Here is a 19,614-nt window from a genome sequence, read left to right as displayed (position 1 = left end):
CAGCTCTAAATAAGGCACTGTAATCAAGGTCACTTTACCCCAATCTCCCATAGATCTATTTTTAACTTTTTGCCTAGGGCATAGATGGTTTTTAACTGTGTGTGTGTGTGTGTGTGTGTGTGTGTGTGTGTGTGTGTGTGTGTGTGTTTGTGTAGGAGGAGGAGTTGTTATTTTCAGATTGCCTGTCTTGACAATACTTTAGATTAAGATTGTAGACAATGTCTCCCTGCTTCACAAGTATTCCATTTAAATGTGCAGATGCTGAGGAAGGGAGTGTAGCTAGAAGACTGCCATAATACTGAGGGAGAAACGGGTGGTGGAAGAGCAAAAAATAATAAGCAGCCACATGCTAAGCTAGATCTTTCACACTCGGAATCTGCAAGGCAGATGTCCCAAACAATTTTCAATTCTGCTTTCCAATTCTACCATTGGTAAGTGCCCTCTTCTACATCTTCACTCTTTTGCCCTCTCTGTATCCACCACAGTTTGGGGGGTGGGGTGGGGGCGGGGGGCAGGGACAAGCAGGATACCATCTGCAGAATTGAATGAGTCCAATCAGTTCCTGCTCACTTGGTGAGCATTCTGAAAGTACATGTATTCTACTAGCCCAGGCAATCCAAGTCAATTCTGCTGTGGCCTTGGCAACCTTGGTATAAGGTATCCAACAAGGTCATTTTATCATCACAAACCTCCTTCCTGTGTCAGGTTAATTGTGGGCAATGATTGCATAACCCAGACTGTCACAGAGGTGATTGGCTGTCTTTACTTTGTAGCGGTGCTGACAGGACGGTTAGAGCCCACTAGGAGCCAGGTAACATGCAGGGGGTATTTTTAGCATTGCTTTGTTTAGACTCCCCAAGCCCCAGGATAGGAGAATGCTCCTCATTTATATATGACAAAAGCTGAGGTCAGAGTATGAGCATAGTACCGAGACCTCTCACCTGAAAAGAGGGCCTGCAGTTCAAACCTTGGTGTCAGACCTGTCTGCTGCCTCCTGTGCACAGGGTTCTCCCAGCCAGATTCCTAGTGGAGTGGACTCCAGACACCCATTCCTAGGGCAGCAAGGCTGGGAAGGCAGTGCCCAAAGTAGAAACCTGCCCATGGGTGATAGTTAATGTCATCCCTGCTTGGCTCTGGTTAAGCTGTTGAGCCCACAATAGATTTTATATAAGAGAGCTCAAGAAACTGTGCCCTCAGATGGGTGCTCTGAATTAACATTCAAAGAAGTGGGGAGTTCTACATTTCTTAGGCCTGAATCCTGCCATTCCAAATCCTAATTGGAATTCTCAAAACCTGGACGAGAAGGGAAAGGAGTGGTGAGCCTCCCTGGCTCTGCCCTTAGTACACAGTGTAGCTGAGAGTGGTGTGACCTCTATCTTGTATGTGTGTGCACACTGGGGTGCTCACACACACACACACACACACACACACACACACACACACACCCCATACACCACACCACACAGTTGAAGTGAGTTATACAGATGTTCTATTATCACTTCTTATCCATTTACCTGTACTGAAGGGGAAGTAAGTCTTAGGATGCCTAAGCTTTATGCCCAGAGACCTATGGCCGGGCACCATTCCAAAATGGATTGTACGGCAAAGAGAGAACAAAGTTACTTGCTGCCTAGAGTCTGAAGTAGGTGTAGTGGGAGAGGTAGGTGTCAGGTAAGGGGAAAAAGGGGGCACTTCCAATTCCACATGGAAGGGGTGGGAAAGCCAGGCTTGTGTGCAGTGTTAGGGCCATTATAGTTAGAGCTCATGGTCAGGCTCTTGTCCCTTACCCATGATGGTCAGACCTGAGAGCCCTACTTCTTCCTAGAACCCTTCACTACTCAGGGCCAGGCAGGTAGTCAGTCACCTTGCTTGTGATCACCTACAGCCAGCTCCTCTGTCTATTGGGTTACCAAGACCAAGTACTACCCATCTAGGCATCAAGAAAAGAGTTGACCAGTTTCAGTGGGTATGGCAGAGGCATCAGGCACACAGTGGTAGACAGATACACAATCAGGCAGAACTCCATACACATAAAAATAAATGAAAAAGAGAATTCATGTAAAGGTGTAAGTTCCAGGGAAGCCAGAGAAAAGGAAGGCATTTCATATGAGGCACTCCATGTCAACCTCCTCAACACATACACAGTGTCGTTTCCTGTTCATTCCCACATTCCACCTACCTAGATAGTCAAGATCCCTGCAGCCCCTCCAGCAGAGGAAGCAGGCCTAACCTGCACTAGCCAAACCAGGAGGCCCACACCACATCACCAGTGCTGTTGCTGGGCCGAACATAGCACACGTATGGCCTGTTCCCTCCCTGTTCGAACACTGTCTCCCTCAGCACCTTAGAGCACTGTGTGTTTGAGTTAGACTTTGTTCAGAGGAGTCCACTGCGCAGAAACCACACTTGTAGTCACATGTATCACTGCTCTACAGTGAAAGGAGGAGTGAGCGCCTGGGGCCACCCCAACCCGGAGTGGAACAGTAAAGCTCCATCAAGAGATTGACCATCTGAGTTACATAGATGTCCCTGGCAGGAAGGGGCATTTCCATACACTGGTCATGGCATTCCTTGCCAAGTAGTCTGCTTTCAAGTCTCCAGACTACCAGGCACTCCTGGGCCTACCCTAGTCACTTACCTAGAGCCCAAAGGAAGCATAGGGAGGCTGGGAGTGGGGCGGAGGAATACCTGTCCAGGAAAGAACAGGCCAGGCAGGACTTGGGGCTTCTGAGCATGCATCCTTTGTCTGTGCTGTCTAGGGAGAGGCGAGGTCTCCTGAGGAGTCATGAGGCCTAATAGTCTTCTTCCAAGATGGCCACTGTGTGGTCTGAGGGTGATGGGCTGAGGTGATGGGTGCAGTAGTTTTTATTTTATTTTTTTGTGTGTGGAGTTCTGCCTGGGTTCCCCACTGGACCCAGTCTCTTGGGGACTTCTTGAGAGAGTAAGAGATGAAAAGGATAGGACCTGGAGGCAGGGTGAGAGCTTGGTGGGTGGAGCAAGGAGCCATGAAGCATCACAATTCCCCATGCCGCTTTCCTTGCAGAGTGCAGCTCTTTCTCGCCACCCACCACAGTCATCCTGCTCATCCTGCTGTGCTTTGAGGCACTGCTCTTCCTCATTTTCACATCAGTGATGTTTGGGACCCAAGTGCACTCCATCTGCACAGATGAGACGGTAAGCAGGGTGCCTACCTCCTAAGCTAGGCTTTCGGGACCCAGGTCAGGTGTCAGGCCTGAGGGCTCAGGGTTCAGGGTCATGGGAATGGCCCAGTCTGCAGCCTTAGCCAGAAGCTCCTTCAGCACGGTTCCTTCTTCATTTATCCCTATCGGGCATTCTGCCAGGGTCTTGCCCTTCCCAACAAAGCTCTAGACATCAGCTTCTAGAGCTGATCTCATGATTAGATCCAGGACACAGATATGCTTTGAGCCTCCCAGGGCAGCATATTCTGGTCCTTGCCCATCCCATCATCTTGTCCTCTCACTCACCTCGTCCTACAGCCAAGCTCCTGGCCTTCCAAAGGTATCTGGAAGCTTTAAAGTGGCTGTGATGAAACATTTCTTGATTTTTTTTTTTTTTTTTTTTTTTTTTTTTTTTTTTTGTGCTTTGGGTTCTGGAAGATGATGTGAGCAGCACTTTGGTGTGAATGTGCAGAAGAATCATGGGGACCTGGGTTCAACCTCTTACTTGTTCCTGGCCTTATGAGTGCTACCCACCTACCTCCCCAGATAGAAGCTTTCAGCTGTGGGTAGGGACCCCATGTTCTTCTGTATTAGATGGAGGACAGCTTCTTCCATGGCTTCAGGTGCTCCTGCTCTATGGGCCTAGAAACAGAAAGGGGACAGTGCTGTCCACTGCCAAAGTGCCATTGTGTTTCTAGGTTGTTCCGATGCTTTCGACCACTGTGTTTCATTTGTAAGAGTTCATGTCATTGCAAAAGGTTTGGTAAATGTAGTAACCTTGGCATATATTCACCCGTATATCCAGTTGGTAAATGGGACCATATGCTCCACATAAGACCTATAGGGAACCCAAATGTGATGACTGTTAGGCTCTGCCCATTTGGAGACCCCTTCCAGGTCCCCCAGAGCATGTTCTGGGAGCAAAAGGTAAAATAGCAGTCTGGTCCTAGCTGTTCTTCCTTATCAAGACTGTCCCTAAAGAGAATTGTGTTGAAAAGAAGCAAAAGGCCTGTGCCTCATAAGGAGAGCATCATGCTCTTTAACTGGTGTCCTCCCAGGTCCCTAGGCTATGAAAACATGGGCTGCCCCCATCCCTTCTTGACAGAGACTCATAGCAGACAGACAGCCCCTGCTGTCTGCTGCTCTGGCATCTCAGCAGCTCTATTTGAAGTGGGGAAAGGAAACTCTTGCTACTCCCTGTTTTTTTTGTTTTGTTTTCCCCCTGAGACTTACAGGGAAAGTGGCACAAGCTGTGAGAACTGCCTTGGCCTCCATGCTCCTCTCTGAGGGAGCTCTGGGAAGACCCTCCTCACCTCCTCACCGTGACTGAGGCTGCAAGCCGCTTTCCTCCTAACCTTCACTAATTCCTTCTTCCTCTTGTGGTGATTCCTCCCCTCACCAACTGCCTCTCACGGTCTCACCCTCTCCCATTGTTTCTCCCCAGCTGCCCAGTGGCTGCCTCTTGACCCTCTGGGCTGGTGAGACAGCACCAGAGCAGTCCCTTGGTCTGCTGCCTTTTTTTTCCTTCTGCAAAGTGGTCATTGTAGCTTCGGCTCTCACATCTTTCCCACACCAACAGCCACCATTGGTTGTCAGAATTTCGAGCTCCTGCACCAAAACCTTTGCATACACAGGTGCCTGGGAGTGCTTCCTGACCCAGCAAGGACTCAGGTCTGGCATGGAAACCCTTTGACTAGACAGTATCGGTCTTGTTGGCAGCAGTGGCCCAGGTGCCTGCTGAGAACTCATTGCCCCTTCCTCTTTGGAGGCTTTTAAATGTGTGGTGCTTCTTAGGAGAGACAGAAGAAAACTGCATCATGTAGGTAGCTTTGCTGCTTTGAAAAAGAAGTGTTCACTCTGGTCATCGGAGGCATGTGGACATCCCTCCCAAAACTACAGCAGTGGAGTGATTGACTGAAAGTGTGATTGTTCTTGTTTTCAGGGAATAGAACAATTGAAAAAGGAAGAGAGAAGATGGGCTAAAAAAACAAAGTGGATGAACATGAAAGCTGTTTTTGGCCACCCCTTCTCTCTAGGCTGGGCCAGCCCCTTTGCCACACCAGACCAAGGGAAGGCAGACCCGTACCAGTATGTGGTCTGAAGGACCCCTGACCAGCATTGCCACTCAGACCACATCATGGCACCGTCCCATCCGCTCTCATGAATGTTTAGGCCAAAAGCAAAACAAAGTGACTATTAAAACTTTTTTTATGTCTCCAGAAAAATGGCTGAGCATTGCAGAGAAAAAAAAGTCCCCATGTTTTATTTTTTAAAAAAATCATCTTTTCAATTTTTGGATGAGTGAAGCTGCTCTTTTTCCTTTTAAAATCACTTCTCTGGCCTCTGTTTCCTCTCTGCTGTCTGTCAGCATGACTAACGTCGAGGGTGCTGCCCAGGCCCTGCCCCTTCTACTAATTGAATGCTCCCTGATGCTGTGCGTGGATGAACTGGCCCAGTAGGAAAGCCGAGGGCCCTGACCTCCTCCTGCCCACAAGGCTGCACTGGCACCCACAAGACTCAGAACCTCGTTGAAGATGATGCTTACCCCTTGAGGCCTAAGCATGGCAAGATTGGGGCTGGAGCCTTCAGAAGGGCTCTGGGTGCAGTGGCTTCCTGCCCAAGTGAACATAGTTTGCCTCATTCTCAAAAGTAATTGCCAGCCTTGTACTTGATGGGCATGAATGTACAAAATGATTTGGGTGAGGTTGGAGAGGTAAGGGGGTCTTTGTATTCTGAATCAGCAATTATGTCCCTCTGGCTTTTTGGAAGACCATGAAAGAGATGTTTGCCAGTTCAAAAATGCCTTATCCAATCACAAGAGGAAAATCACAATTTCAGGAGAACTACATTTCCCTGTGTTACAACTACTTCCTATCCCAGTTCCTGCCCTTTCCCAGCAAAATGTCAATCAAGCTATGTTCATTCTGAGGGAAACAGACAAGCCAGCTATCAGGATCATCTCATTTTTAAGTCTGTCATGAGCATATATTTTCTGGAGTTTAAAGCCCTCCAAATGTGCACAGTCCTGTATCTTTAGCCTGGGAGGTGGTTTGTAGATGTTAGGCAACATTCTTAGAGTTGCCAGGTAGCCTCCCACCCACCTGCTCCTCAGCCCACCACACAGACTAGCTTTCCCATCAGGAGGTACTTTCTGGCAGAGTCTCACAGGAAAGAGCTGGTCCCGAGCTGGGGAAAGACCAGGGGATGCAAGAGATGCTGAAAGAAGACCACTCTTGAACACTGCATCCCATGTAGACCTTGAGCACCTTGAAGTCCTCCACACCAGTGGTTTTTAAAGCAGTCACCACAAAACTCCCTTTTTAGCTTTTGCTTGGGGTGGGGGTAGGGATAAGGTTTTTCACTCTAGTCCTGGGTAGGAAGAAAGTTAATGTAGCCCTGTGATTTTTCAGAAGTCAGTGGGACATGCTGCCTCTTCTCAACTCTGTCAGTGCTTCCACATGGAAACAATGCAATAAACCTTTTCCAAACCTCTGTTTCTGCTCCGGTTTCTCCTCAGGGCCTGTGCAGAAGGGTAGGTGGTGTCAGGCTGCAGGGTGAGGGAGTTTGGTTTTGTTACTGATGGTCTTCCTGCAGTCAGAATGCTGTGTGTGGATCCAGGAGGTTGATCTCTGGAGTCTAGGCCAGAGCCTGCCCAGCAGAGAACAAAGCTAAGCCAACAAAGTGGCTAGAGTCCCTACCCACAGTTCTAGAGTGCTGCTGTGGAGGTTCTTGCTGATGGTATCAAATGATGACGGATGAGACAACCCTGGAGTGTTTAACTGAGCACCTGGCCACCTTCCCTACCTCTGCTGGCTTTGCCTCTACTGTGCTGCTTAGGTGGAGATCCTGGTGGGTGGATGTGTGTGTGTGTGTGTGTGTGTGTGTGTGTGTGTGTGTAATTTTACACATAATTTTATATATTTACATGTATAGGCTTTTTTAGATCAAGTTCATAGCATTTGTTCTCCAGGTACCTTTTAAGTTTTATTTATAGTTCTCTAGGTGTATATGAAAGAGGTGTGGCCTATTCCAGGTTCAGTAGGTTAGAAGAGTCTAGCCTTGCTCATACTCAGGGTGGACCCACTGGGCAGCAGGCAAGCAACGCTGCAGCCATGACTTCTGTTGTTGCCATTGTCAGTCTGTCTCTCTCTCTCTCTGTCTCTCTCTGTCTCTCTCTCTCTCTCTGTCTCTCTCTCTGTCTCTCTCTCTCACACACACACACACACACACACACACACACACTTCCACTCTCAAGACTAGAACTCAAGAAATAGCCTTCAAGGGCATTTTGTAAGTGGCTCGTGGCTTTCCCTGTGGAGTTTCTAAGGAATGTAGTAGGTGATCTACAGGAGGTGGAGTCCTGAAACAGGCATGCTCCCAGCTTACATCCCAGGTCTCATTTGAGTTTGCCTCTATATTAGTACAAGTCCCAATGCTCAGAGTAGAGCAGAAGGGACTCAGGACTACCTCAGGGTGGCCTGTGTGTGTCCTCTTTCATTTTCTCTGAGACCAGGAACACTTTTCTGAGAGCACAGTGACCAAGGTGTGTGTATCAGCAAGTGAGTCTGCCTCTGAGCTCTTCTGATTTCTTCAGATGTAGTAAAAGGATTTTTCTCAGTAGTCCCCACTGGTAAGGGAGCCTCTGTACCCCATCTTTCAGAACGGGAACTCTACCCCATCTTTCAGAACGGGAACTGTGTAGAGAAAAAGACTTGCCAGTTGGCCTGGGTGATCCCACGTTCTTGTTCATCTCTGACGTCGTGTCTGCATGTTTACATGGGCTGGATAACGTGTATACAGGGTGCACCAAAGTGGAAACGTGCCAGGCCTCTCCCTAATGCCACTTCATCTTTGTAACACTTGGACCTTACAAGACTTAAAGAATAGCCAGCCTTGCTCATCGTGGTTCAGCCACTTCGTATCCTGATGTGAAACAATCCAAATGAGACAAACTACCAGCTGCTTATTAAGGAAAACCCACGCAAGACTGGCATCACAGACAACCCCACTCCAGGAGGATGGGCTTGGACTCTCCACACTAGACTAATAAGTTTTCCATTTCTCTTCTTTCAAAACAAAGTGCACCAGCTTCAAAGATTGAACTAACCAAAGGACACAAGTGGTTCAGAGTTACAGGGATGGGACTTCAGGTTAGCTCTACTGGTGGTGGTGATGGATGCTGTTGCTGCCCAGTTTGTGGGATGTGGTATCTGAGACCAGCAGGTGCTCCCACAAATCAACCACTGGCCAACCACTTCTACTCTGCTATGTGTGGACTTTCCCACAGATGAATGCCAAGGAAACCTGGAATGTATAAAACAGCCTCTCAGCCGGGTGTGGTAATGCATGCCTTTAATCCCAGCATTCGGGAGGCAGAGGCAGGCGGATCTCTGAGTTTGAGGCCAGCCTGGTTTACAGAGTGAGTTCCAGGACAGCCAAGGCTACACAGAAAAATCCTATCTCAAAAAAAACCAGCCTACCGAAAAAAAGAAAAAAAAGGCCGGGCAGTGGTGGCGCACGCCTTTAATCCCAGCACTCGGGAGGCAGAGGCAGGCAGATCTCTGTGAGTTCGAGGCCAGCCTGGTCTCCAAAGCGAGTTCCAGGAAAGGCGCAAAGCTACACAGAGAAACCCTGTTTCGGGGAAAAAAAAAAAAAAAAAAAAAAAAAAAAACAGCCTCTCATGATCCTTAAACATGTTGTTCAAACCTGTCTTGACCAAGAGCACCTTTACTGAAGAGCCAGCAAGAGAAGGGTAAAACCAAGGAGCCAGCGTTCCTGTGAGGAACATCTAGTGAGTTCTCAAGACCCACAGTGTTTGAGCAGCCCAGCCATAGGCAGTGTCCTGGTCTTCATTTTTCACTGTGGCTTCATCACTCATGGGGCTGATTCTTGACTATATGAAGCCAACCATGGAGGCGCACACCTGTAATCCAAGCAGGCTCAGAAGTAGAGGCAAGAGGTTCAATTCAAAGTCATTCTTGGCTGTTTACGGAGCTCAGGGTTAGCCTGTGGTACATGAGACCCTAAAGAGCCAGGTACAGTAGTATGTGACTGTAGACCCAACACTCAGGAAGTCAGGACGGGAGTGTGGCTTGAGTCCAGTTCAAGACCAGCCTAGGCAGCACAATGAAACCCTGAAGAAGCCACTGAGCAGCATGCTCTCCAAAGCCAGGACCTTCATCTTCTTACCTTCTCCCTCAAAAGAAAGTTATAGCTTGGACAAAAAGAGAGAGGCCCTGGATCCCTCCCTGTATTTCACTCTTAATACACATGACGTAGAAGCCCAGGTCCTTCTTACTCTTCCATGGACAATGAAATGGAATAATGATCAGTACTACAGGGGTGGCATGCCAGAAACCCTCTGGGAACAGGTACCAGCTCCCTGGAACAAAGGACGCCTGGAATCCTTCAAAAGGGTGATGAATTTAGTGGCAGCACTTGTCTAACCTTAGTGTGTGTTTCAAACCCCTGCTTGGCCATTTACTGCCAATGAGCTTTGACAGTCTCCCTAAGCCTCGGTTCTCTCATGGTTGCTGCAAGCACCGGATAAAAATGCAGAAGGTAGAGTGGTATGGGGTTTGGGTTCTGTGTGTGTAACAGCTGCGCTGGAGCTGGGCTTGTCCAGTGTGGGTCATCCGTGTCTTAAAAACTTTTCTTGTTGAGGAGGTAGATTTGAAACAAGGTTTATCTGTGTAACCCTAGTTAGCCTCAAACCTACAGAGATCCACATGCCTCTGCCTCCTAAGTGCTGGGATTAAAGACATGCACCATAATGCCTAGCAAAAAACATTTTTTAGTACATTACCTGCTGAATGATGTTCCAAAGGCTTTTGGTTGTGAATATGTGTGTGTTAAGGGCCACAATAGGACAACGTTTACTACTATGTGCTACAATAGAAGGTTGTGAGCGAGTATCATCTGGCCAGCTCTAGATAGCATGCTGTGGGATGCTGGCCAACTCATCTGCTGGCATTGGGGTCTTATTCCAAGAGTCTCACAAGCCTTGAGGTCTCTGCCTCCCCTGGGAGTCTTGGGCCTCATATATCCATCCTGGAGTGTTGGTGAGTGTCCACAGGAGGTGCAGGTGAAGCCCAGTGCCTCCTGACTGAATTAGTCAGTCTGTTTTCTTGACCTGAGACATTTTGCCTTCAGGATACTTTTTTAAGTCTACACAAGACTCCTAGAAAAAGAAGCCCTTAGGCCTGTTTTATGCATCCATTTATTTAGCATATTTCCTTTCTAGACTCAAAGCTGACACTATTGCTGTCTGTCTGCTATGGAATGTCAGCACACGGGCCAGTTGATCCTAGCACGCCATTGGACAGTGCCTATCCTGGCTTGCTCTGTCCCTCCACCTGACTTTGAGATCCACATGGGCAGAGTGAAGCTTTGTCAGAGTGGGGAGAACACCTGGTGGAGGAGAAAAAGCACTTGTCCTGTTTCTGTGTAACCTTCCAATCAAGCTTGGGCTGCTGTCTCAGCCTGTTGGCCTCTACTGAGTATGAGTACCGACTGACACCTTCCTTACAAGGTGGGTGTCAGGACCTATGGGCCTGGCTGTGGATGAATCCAAGGCGGTATGATACACCTAGTCTGTCATCACATTAGTAGTGCCCCAGGCCTTCTTGACTGACTACAAGTGATCACCAGGCAGGGGATGCAGAGTCCCTGAAAATGAATTGTCTCTGCTGTCACTGCTGATGCAAGAAAGGTATGGCCAAGGGCAGCATATATCTGTGTGCATGATTTACAGGGGTTGCTGAGTCTCAGGTCTTAACCTGATTCTTGTCCTGATTATATAAAACTAATGTTTGCTCCATGGAGAAAACATGAAATGTGGACAGGTCCACAGAAATAAGCACCATTTGCAGAGGCAACAGTTCCATGGGTGAGTCCTGTGCATACTGCTTCTCCCATATGATACACAAAGGTTCCTGGGTGGCCCAGGGTCATGTGAAACTGTCAACCATTTCTCATTGCCACATACTGTTGCAGTTTATAAAATTAGTTAGTCTGCATTACTGCACATTCCAGTCCTCAACTTTTCATTATAATTCAGTGTTCCGGTTTATAGTGTGAAACCTGTCTTTAATTTTTTTGATATTTGTTTAAACTTTTCATTGTGAAATTTTAGACTTATAAAAACCAGCAAAATTGTGTATCTTCTATATGGCATTCAATGCCAAAGATAAACATCTTACAAACATAACAACAACAAAAAATTCCTTTCTCTTTTAAGAAAATCATTTTAAAAAGAAAGAGGACTGGGCAGTGGTGGCACACCCCTTTAATCTCAGCACTCGGGAGGCAGATCTCTGAGTTTGAGGCCAGCCTGGTCTACAGAGTTAGTTCCCAGGACAGCCAGGGCTACACAGAGAAACTCTGAAAAAACTAAAAAAAAATTCCAAAATTAAAAAAGATGAAAAAAAACCTTGAAGTCTGCATGGTGGCACATACCTGTAGTCAGTGGGCTAAGGTGGGAAGATCGCTTGAACTAGGAGATTGAGACCAGCCTACACATATAGCAGAATGAAGCCCATTTTCTCTTTAAAAACAAAAACATTGAGACATACTGCCCTCTACTTCAGGAGCTCTCTTGAGGTTCCTCTCCTGCCCCTTTTGCCTCCGGGGATTCCACATTCTGTTGTTTGTCTCTTCACCCCATTTCTGGCAGTTCCTCAGTCTTAAATTTGTCATGATCTACATTTTTTTTTATTGAGGATAAATTTATATAATATGAATCATTTTAAGTGTATAGTTGGCTCTGTGGCATTTATCAAATTCAGAATAAACCACTTATATCCAGTTCCAAAATAGTTCTGCCACAGACCTTGGCCCAGTACAGACTGTGGACAGGTGCTTGTTCAGTAGCCTTTATGTCTTGGTTTGGGGCAGGAGTGTCACTGGTGTGTTACATTTGTGGTTTTCTGTAGTCGGGGGCACTTACCACTGATCCACTTCAGCCATGGCAGTTCTGACTTTGATCATTGTGTTAAATCTGTTCCTGTAACATTTCACTGATGTAAAATGGCCATTAGCTCCTTTCATGATTGATGTCCCATATGAAGAGACTGTCCCTGGCTGTCCTGGAACTCAGAGATCCATCTGCTTCTGCCTCCCAAGTGCTAGGATTAAAGGCATGTGGCACCACACCCAGCTGAGATCAGATTCTTTAACTGAGTGTCAATGGAAGACTGCTGGAGTGTTGGGATAGGATGTGCTCAGATGTCTGCATAACAAAAGGGGTGTTCATTATGCCAGTTATGGGAAAAGATTGCATGGAAGAGAAGATGTAGAACTAGGAACATTGGAGGCCTTCATTGGAGGAAGAAGGCCTTGAGTCACATGAATGAGCACATCTCTATCTGTCAGGCAAACTCAGTAAATTCCCTTGGCTTCCAGAAGAGGTGGAGAAAGCAGAGGCCACACTGGGCCCAGAGCCTCTGTAAGGATATTGTGGGTCTGGAGACCTGATCTGGCTGTATCTATAACAATTTTGGGCTTTTTTCTACCCATCACCCTCTTACAGCCAGCACCCACAGCAGGTGAGTGGTCAGCTCGGGAGAGGCCATGGGGAACATCCACTGCATGAACAGGCCCGACACCAACCCTCACACCCCACAGTAGCCTGTGCACCTTTTGGTGCCTGCTGCATGTGGCATCTGCTGCTTCCCCTTGCATGTTTGTGTCCTGTACTGTGCCCTCACCCCTTCCCTATGCCAAGCTTGCTGGTCCTACTGTGGGCAAGGGGCCTCTTTCTTAGTGGTTTCATCAGATGGATAGCCTAGCTCATGCCTACAGGAGCCATGATATTCTTGGTCACTGAAGGTCTGCTTCCTGCCCAGCAGCAGATCTCTGCCTGTGGAGGAAGGGGTCTGGGGGTGAGTGGGTGACAGGTAGTCCCAATGCCATGCCTGCTTATTGTGCTCTACAGTTTCTGCTCCGGCCTGCAGCCCTATGGGGCTTCCAGGGTGGCCTGGGCCACAGCAAGCTGTGCCATATTGGACTGTCCATCCCCTGCTCAGCCAAGGCAAAGGGTGTGTTTGTGTAGCACAGGTCATACCACACTGACCTTTTGCCCCATTCTCCTCCAGGGCATTGAACGCCTCCAGCGAAAGAAACAGCCCAGGGAGCACTCGGGCAGCTGGAAGTCCGTCCAGGAGGCTTTTGGTGGGAACTTTTCCCTGAACTGGTTCAACCCTTTCACCAGACCTTGTCAACCAGAGACACCGATTGACAAGGGCTTGGTACGGCAAGTGTCATCTCTGTCAGACACGGACAACATGGAAACAACTGAGAGCCAATTGGAGGAGACAAAAGACAGGGACTCTGTGGAGGTGCTGGATGAATAGAGGCTGTGGAGAATAATGTACCAACAGTAGCTGCTGGCCTGATGAGTACTCCCCAGCTCCCTGGGCTTCCACAGGCCACTCCCTTGGTGTTACCAACTCTGTCACCCCACCCTTTCTCCAGTTAGGACTAGGGGTGGAGTGTGGGTAGAGGAGAATAGGGACTGGGATGTCCTGGGGGAAGAAAGCCACTTCTGCTTCATATGGGCTGTCTTGGGGAGGTTGAGGGCCTTGGGGAAGGATACTGACATCAGGGATGACCAGCCAGAAAGTCTAGGGATTCTCCAGCAATTCCTAGGGAGGGGATTCCTTGACTGGCTGGCTGTGGGAATCGGGGATAAAGGAGGGGCTACTGAACCTGCCCTCAGGACTTGGGCTTGGTTGAAAGAGCACCCCACCCACCTGCATGCAAGCTGCCAAGATGGAACTGAGCCTGAGTTATGACTGTCACCCAAAATTAGTTCCCATCCTATAGATAAGACTCTTCTCTGAGACACAATGGAGCCAGCCTTTCTGTGGCCACAAGTTTGCACTCCCAGCAGAGCTGGGAGAGGACATATATTGAGCTCCTGGAGAAAGTCTCATAAAACATGGGGATAAGTGCAACCAGAAATGGCCACCTTTGCATTTTAGAACAGCTCCTAAGATGGTGCCTCAAAAAAAACTGCATGGCTGGACCCAGTGGCACATGCCTTTCTTTATTCCGAGCATTTGGGGCAGGCGGCCAGATCTTGGTGAGTTTTAGGACAGCCTTGTCTACAGAGCTCCAGGCTGCATAGTAAAACCCGGTCTTCAAAAGAACAGCATGGTGGCCAGGACATGCAGGCTACTGGGTCTTGTCTGCTCACTGGAGATTGGGGTGTATGGCGATTAGTGGCAGTCTGGGCAGCCTCCTGCACTCCCCAGTCTATTGCAGTGGTAGCTGAGACAGCAGCTTCTGCGGTCTAGCCAGTTATTCTCGAGAAGCAAATCAGCTCCCCAGCACAGGCCTTGAATTCCCCAGTGTTGCTGGCACTGAGTCTGGCGGAGGATTGTGTATTACATCCCTTCTTCCAGCTCTGGGTGAAAGGACGTGAGTCCTGGACCAAATGAACCTGTGGCCTTGGTGGCATGAGTCAGTATTGTTTGAGGTACTGTCTCAGGACACAGAGAGAGGAAAGCTATGGAGAGCCAAGCAGTGGTCTCACTCTCAGGCAGCATCCTAGGCAGTCCCTGGGGGGGTCCGTCAGATTTTCTATAGTACACCCCACAGAGTGGCAGCAGGACTCCAGCATTAACAGATGTGGCCTACCCCGCTCCACTGCAGGTGCATTTCCTCCGAGCAGATCTGCTTTAACGTTGATTATTACTAACGTGAGGAGCCCAAGTTGGCCTACTGCTGACACTGTTTGGAGGGAGCAGGCCTCTGGCTGCCCTAACCCCAAACAGACCTGAATGACCTATGTGCTGGACCATATACCAGAGACTCCAGGAGAAAGAAAGGCTAGTGACCGAGTCTCCAAGGAGCAGCAGTTAACAGAAGGAGGGAGCTTTGGAGTCAGGATCTGTGTTGAGTTCAGGCCCTCAAGAATATCCTTGCACCTGGCGCAGAGACGCGTCTTCCTTGGACCAGCTTGACCAGCAGCAGAGGTGCTTCCCAGCCCTGCAGCCATTTGTTTCCAGAGTACTTCCCCTAGAAAAGTTGAAGTGCACAGGCATTTTGCTCTCACAGGTTTAGAAGTCTTCCTCCCTCCTCAACAAACCCATTATCATGTCAGGGCCTCAGTTGCATCTCTCCCAAGTCCAGGAGGCACTGGACAGCCAGGATCATGTAGGTAGTAGTCTGTCCAGCCCTGAGCCTTGTGCCTTAACAGCAGGACACAGTGGCCTTCCTTCCATGGTGACTCCTGAGATTCTGCCCAGCACTGGAACTGATAAGAAGAGGCCCAGTGTTTCCGGGAGGGAGGTCAGTTGGACACCTGCCTCTTATTTGAATAAAAGTTCTTTGATCTAACTCTGTGGCTCTTTTTAGTAGGAGATTCCCAACCCAAAGCTCTGGACAGCATCCTTCCTCTCAGGTCCAACAAGTGTTATACAGACACTAACAGTGGCTTCATGGGATTACTGGTCCTTCTTGGTTCCAGCATGGAAAAGTCATCCCACAAGCAAGCACATACCAGACACCTACTACATTCCAGGGAGGTGCACATCTGGGCAAAAGGAATCAGGACTGGGGTTTTCTAGTTTTGAATGAAGGTGAGGTGACGACAGGTGTTCTGCCTAGTTTTATATCAACTTGACACAAGCTAAAGTTATTTGGAAAGAGGGACTCTCCGTTGAGGAAATGCCTCCATAAGGTTGGCCTGTAAGAGCTGGAGAGATGGGTCAGCGGTTGAGAGCACTTGGTTGTTCTCCCAGTGGACCCGGGTTCAGTTCCCAGAACCCACATGGTAGCTCTCAATGGTCTGTGACTCCAAGATCTGACACCCTCGCACAGACACGCAATGCAAGCAAAACACCAGTGCACATAAAATATTTTAAAAAAAAAAAAAAAAAAAAAAAAAAAAAACAGGCGGTGGTGCACGCCTTAATCCCAGCACTCGGGAAGAAGAGGCAGGTGGATCTCTGTGAGTTTGAGGTCAAGCCTGGGCTACAGAGTGAGTTCTAAGTGCAAAGCTAAACAGAGAAGCCCTGTCTCAAAAAAAAAAAAAAAAAAAAAAAAAAGATTGGCCTGTAAGTGCCGGGCAGTGGTGACACCTTTAATCCCAGCACTTGGGAGCCAGATGGATCTCAGTAAGATCAAGGCCAGCCTGGTCTACATATCGAGTTCCTGGACAGCCAGGATTGTTACACAGAGAAATCCTGTCTTAAAAAACAAACAAAAAAATTTAGCCCATAAGCAAGTGTGTAAGGCATTTTCTTCATTGATGATTGATGTAAGAAGCTGGCCCATTGTGGATGGTGCCACCCCTGGGCTTGTGGTCCTGAATGGTATAAGAAAACATAATGAGCAAACCATGAGGAGCAAGCCAGTAAGCAGCACTCCTCTGTGACCTCTGCATTAGCTCCTGCCTCTAGACTGACTGTTACCTGGAAGTTAGATGAAATAAACTCTTTCCTTCCCAGGTTAAACTTGGTCATAGTGTTTTATCATAAGACAAGAGTATCCTTTGAATACACAAAATATCCCTTATTCAATCTGTACTCAGCCTCTCTGGAGGCTGTACATGTCCACTTAGAAAGTATAGCCCTTAAGAGAGGCTGACTATCATGAAGACAGCCCAGACTACGGAGGCCAACCCCTTGGAAAGAGCCCCTGGATCCATGAAGTTCAGAGGCAATGACACTCCTCAGGTTACATTAAGCAGCATGCTGGCATAAAAAGAAAAATTAACTCAGAACCACATAGCCATCTTATAGTAACCAGAGTTTAATTCAAAGCATAGTGATCATCTGAGCAGATCCCTTGAGGGCAGAGGAAAGCACAGACTCCAATGAGCAGAGCAGGATAAGTTGCTTCCCCAGAACTTATCATTGGCCATAGACTCCTACTTGAACGGATGCAGGCTGTGGGGTCTCCATCCCGTGGCTCACCTAGAGACAAGAGGGCCTCACGCCAGCGTGAGGCCTGCTTCTGAGAGGGCAGAGCCTTAAGATGAGCACATAGTGCCAGGCCCAGGCCCAGCTCCAGGATACTTTGCTACAGGACTGTCTAGTCATCCTCTAGGTACCCCTGTACTTGATAGAATCCATAGTCCAGATGGAAGATGCCTCTAACACTTTCAGTCCCACTGAATAGCAGCTCTGGGTTTTGTATATGGTTCTGAATCCAGATGACAGTTGCACTGTCTTCTGAGTCCTTGACTCCTAAATATGTTTTGTGTTTAAGATGTCTGCCTATGATGTGTGCTTCAAGCTGTAGGGAGCTGCCCTGGCCCAATGGGGCTACTGCCTATGATTACATTGGCCTTTGAGCTCTTATCTTCCTGGGCTGGCTCTTGAATCTGCCCTCACATGAGTTAATTAAATATAATCATCCCTGACCTGAAAGCTAAGTACAATTTAGGAAATGCTAACATGCTTAGCCAAGGCTCAGAGCCAATCAGGGCTCCTGCCTCCACCTCCATGGTATCAGCTGGGCTAGGTGATGAGAATGATCTTCTCGGCATCAACCTCCTTCACTTCTCTAGAAGTAAACTTGACAATAAATTTCTTGGCTCCAGTTCTCACTGGGGTGAATTTCATTTGGAAATTGAGGGACATTCCAGGCGACAGTGTCCTAGAAAATTCAAATGCACACAGACAATTATTATTATTATAAGGTGCATTACATTTGTTTATGCTGTAGAACATTTGTTTAATGACACAAAGATGCATTTCGTTCTTTTATGTTACATTTGTTCAACTCTGTGAAGCTGTTTCTTTGCCTGTCTAAAAACCCAATGATTTAATAAAGAGCTGAAAGACCAATAGCAAGGCAGGAGAAAGGATAGGTGGAGTTGGCAGGCAGAGAGAATAAATAGAAGGAGAAATCTGGGAGGAAAAGAAGAAAGAGCAAGAGAACAAGGAGAGGAGAACAAGGAGAGCAAGAGAACAAGGAGAGGAGGGGCCAGCCATGGAGTAAGAGTGGAAGACTACAAAAGTAAGAAAAGGTAAAGCCCAGAGGCAAAAGGTAGACAGGGATAATTTAAGAAAAGATGGCAAGAAACAAGCCCAGCTAAGGCTGGACATTTATAATTAAGAATAAGTCTCCATCTGTAATTTATTTGGAGCTGGGTGGTGGGCCCCCAAAAGGGCAAAAACAACCAACAACAGACAGCAAAGATGCCACCGAAGGAAAATGCATCGCATGAGGAACCAGGCTTCTGGTTCCTGTACTCCAGAACTCAGTAAAGGGGGCCTCCACCTGGAGTGCAGCCACTTCTCAGCTGTAAGACAAGATGGCTGGCTGCAATGGCTGCTTTCCAGCTATGCCATTCCTAAGCTGTACTGGAGGTTCTCAGGAACATGGTTCATGGTGAATCTACAAGAAGGTGCTAACTGTAGGTACTCAACAATGGCATTACCTGGGAGTGTGTTAGACTCTGAGGCCCCACCCCAGAACTGCTGAACAGAATCTGTACTTTAACAGTGTTCCCGGGGAATCTGTATATCTGTGAAGGTTTAAGAAACCCTAGTTCCAGAACAAGAGTCTGCTGGGATTTACCTGGGAGATTTAGCATTTGAGTTAATAAAATCCTGTACTGGGTATGTCAGCACACCAAAATCAATAGCATCCATCTCGTTCATCAGTCAGAAAACAATGAAAACATCCCCTGCACAAAGGCAGCAACTAGGAATGTGTCCTTACAAAGGAGACTCGTGGGTACATGGGAACTTACGCCAAGTCCCTGCAAGGTGAGACCCAGCATGGCTGTTTGTTTGGCACAACATTGTTCCAGTTTAAATCCCCAATCAAAATGATTCTAAAAGTTCTCTTTTTGAGAAACTGTGGGAGGGAAACTGTGGGAGGAAATCTATCTGCCTTCCACATAGCATGGTATACTTCCCAGTACAGCCATTTAAATGGCACAAGATCACCTACAAAGACAAATGAAACAGCCTATTAGTCCAGAGACTGAGGTATATTTAGGGAATACATATAGACAAAGTTTCAGAATACCAGGGAAATGATAGATTATTTGACAAAGTTGGGGCTCTGCATTATTTCACCCCAAAATTAAAACTCACAGCAATAATTATATAAGTAGAGCCATAAATTGCAGAAATTGTTCTGAGACCTTGGAACCTTGTGTTACTATGGTAATGGTTCTGCACCTTATCACCTATCCTAGGAATGTGCTATGACCTAGAGGGTTTTGAAACTTTTCTCAGGATTGCAAGGAGTCTCCTGTTAGAAATGTGAAAAGTCAGGCAAGAGAGAAGGATGAGAGCTGAAACAAGGCTGTAGACTTAGAGAAAGATCAAAGAGAGAACAGCAAAGAGATCAGGGAACTGAGAACAGTGAAGTGAATGGACTGAAAGAGCACAGTGTGCGTTGATTCATTTGATATCTTTGTAAGCACCTTCCCCCAGAATCTGGGAGAAAACCCCTTGGGGCATGTAAC

The 19,614-nt window shown here is 47.6% G+C and overlaps 2 protein-coding genes across 4 annotated transcripts in view; one reads left to right on the top strand and one right to left on the bottom strand.

Moving 5' to 3' along the window:
* Zdhhc3 (zinc finger DHHC-type palmitoyltransferase 3) overlaps positions 1 to 15,521 on the top strand; it is a 49,608-nt gene extending 34,087 nt beyond the window's left edge. For 2 of the 3 annotated variants that reach the window (XM_028890475.2, XM_037208073.1), the window contains 2 exons: positions 3,044 to 3,174; positions 13,274 to 15,521. In XM_028890475.2, the coding sequence (XP_028746308.1) occupies positions 3,044 to 3,174; positions 13,274 to 13,531 (389 nt within the window). In that variant the 3' untranslated portion in view covers positions 13,532 to 15,521. Of the gene's footprint in view, positions 1 to 3,043; positions 3,175 to 5,121; positions 6,672 to 13,273 lie in introns of those variants that run through there. The other variant, XM_028890476.2, reaches the window with a different exon arrangement.
* Positions 15,522 to 16,921: 1,400 nt separating this feature from the next.
* Tgm4 (transglutaminase 4) overlaps positions 16,922 to 19,614 on the bottom strand; it is a 38,165-nt gene continuing 35,472 nt past the window's right edge. The window contains exon 17 of the mRNA XM_028890454.2: positions 16,922 to 17,786. Coding sequence (XP_028746287.1) covers positions 17,648 to 17,786 — 139 coding nt within the window. The 3' untranslated portion in view covers positions 16,922 to 17,647. The remainder of the gene's footprint in view (positions 17,787 to 19,614) is intronic.

This window comes from Peromyscus leucopus, chromosome 7 (genome assembly GCF_004664715.2).
Source record: "Peromyscus leucopus breed LL Stock chromosome 7, UCI_PerLeu_2.1, whole genome shotgun sequence".
Classification (NCBI taxonomy): Eukaryota; Metazoa; Chordata; class Mammalia; order Rodentia; family Cricetidae; genus Peromyscus; species Peromyscus leucopus.
This window is presented reverse-complemented; position numbering and strand designations above follow the sequence as displayed.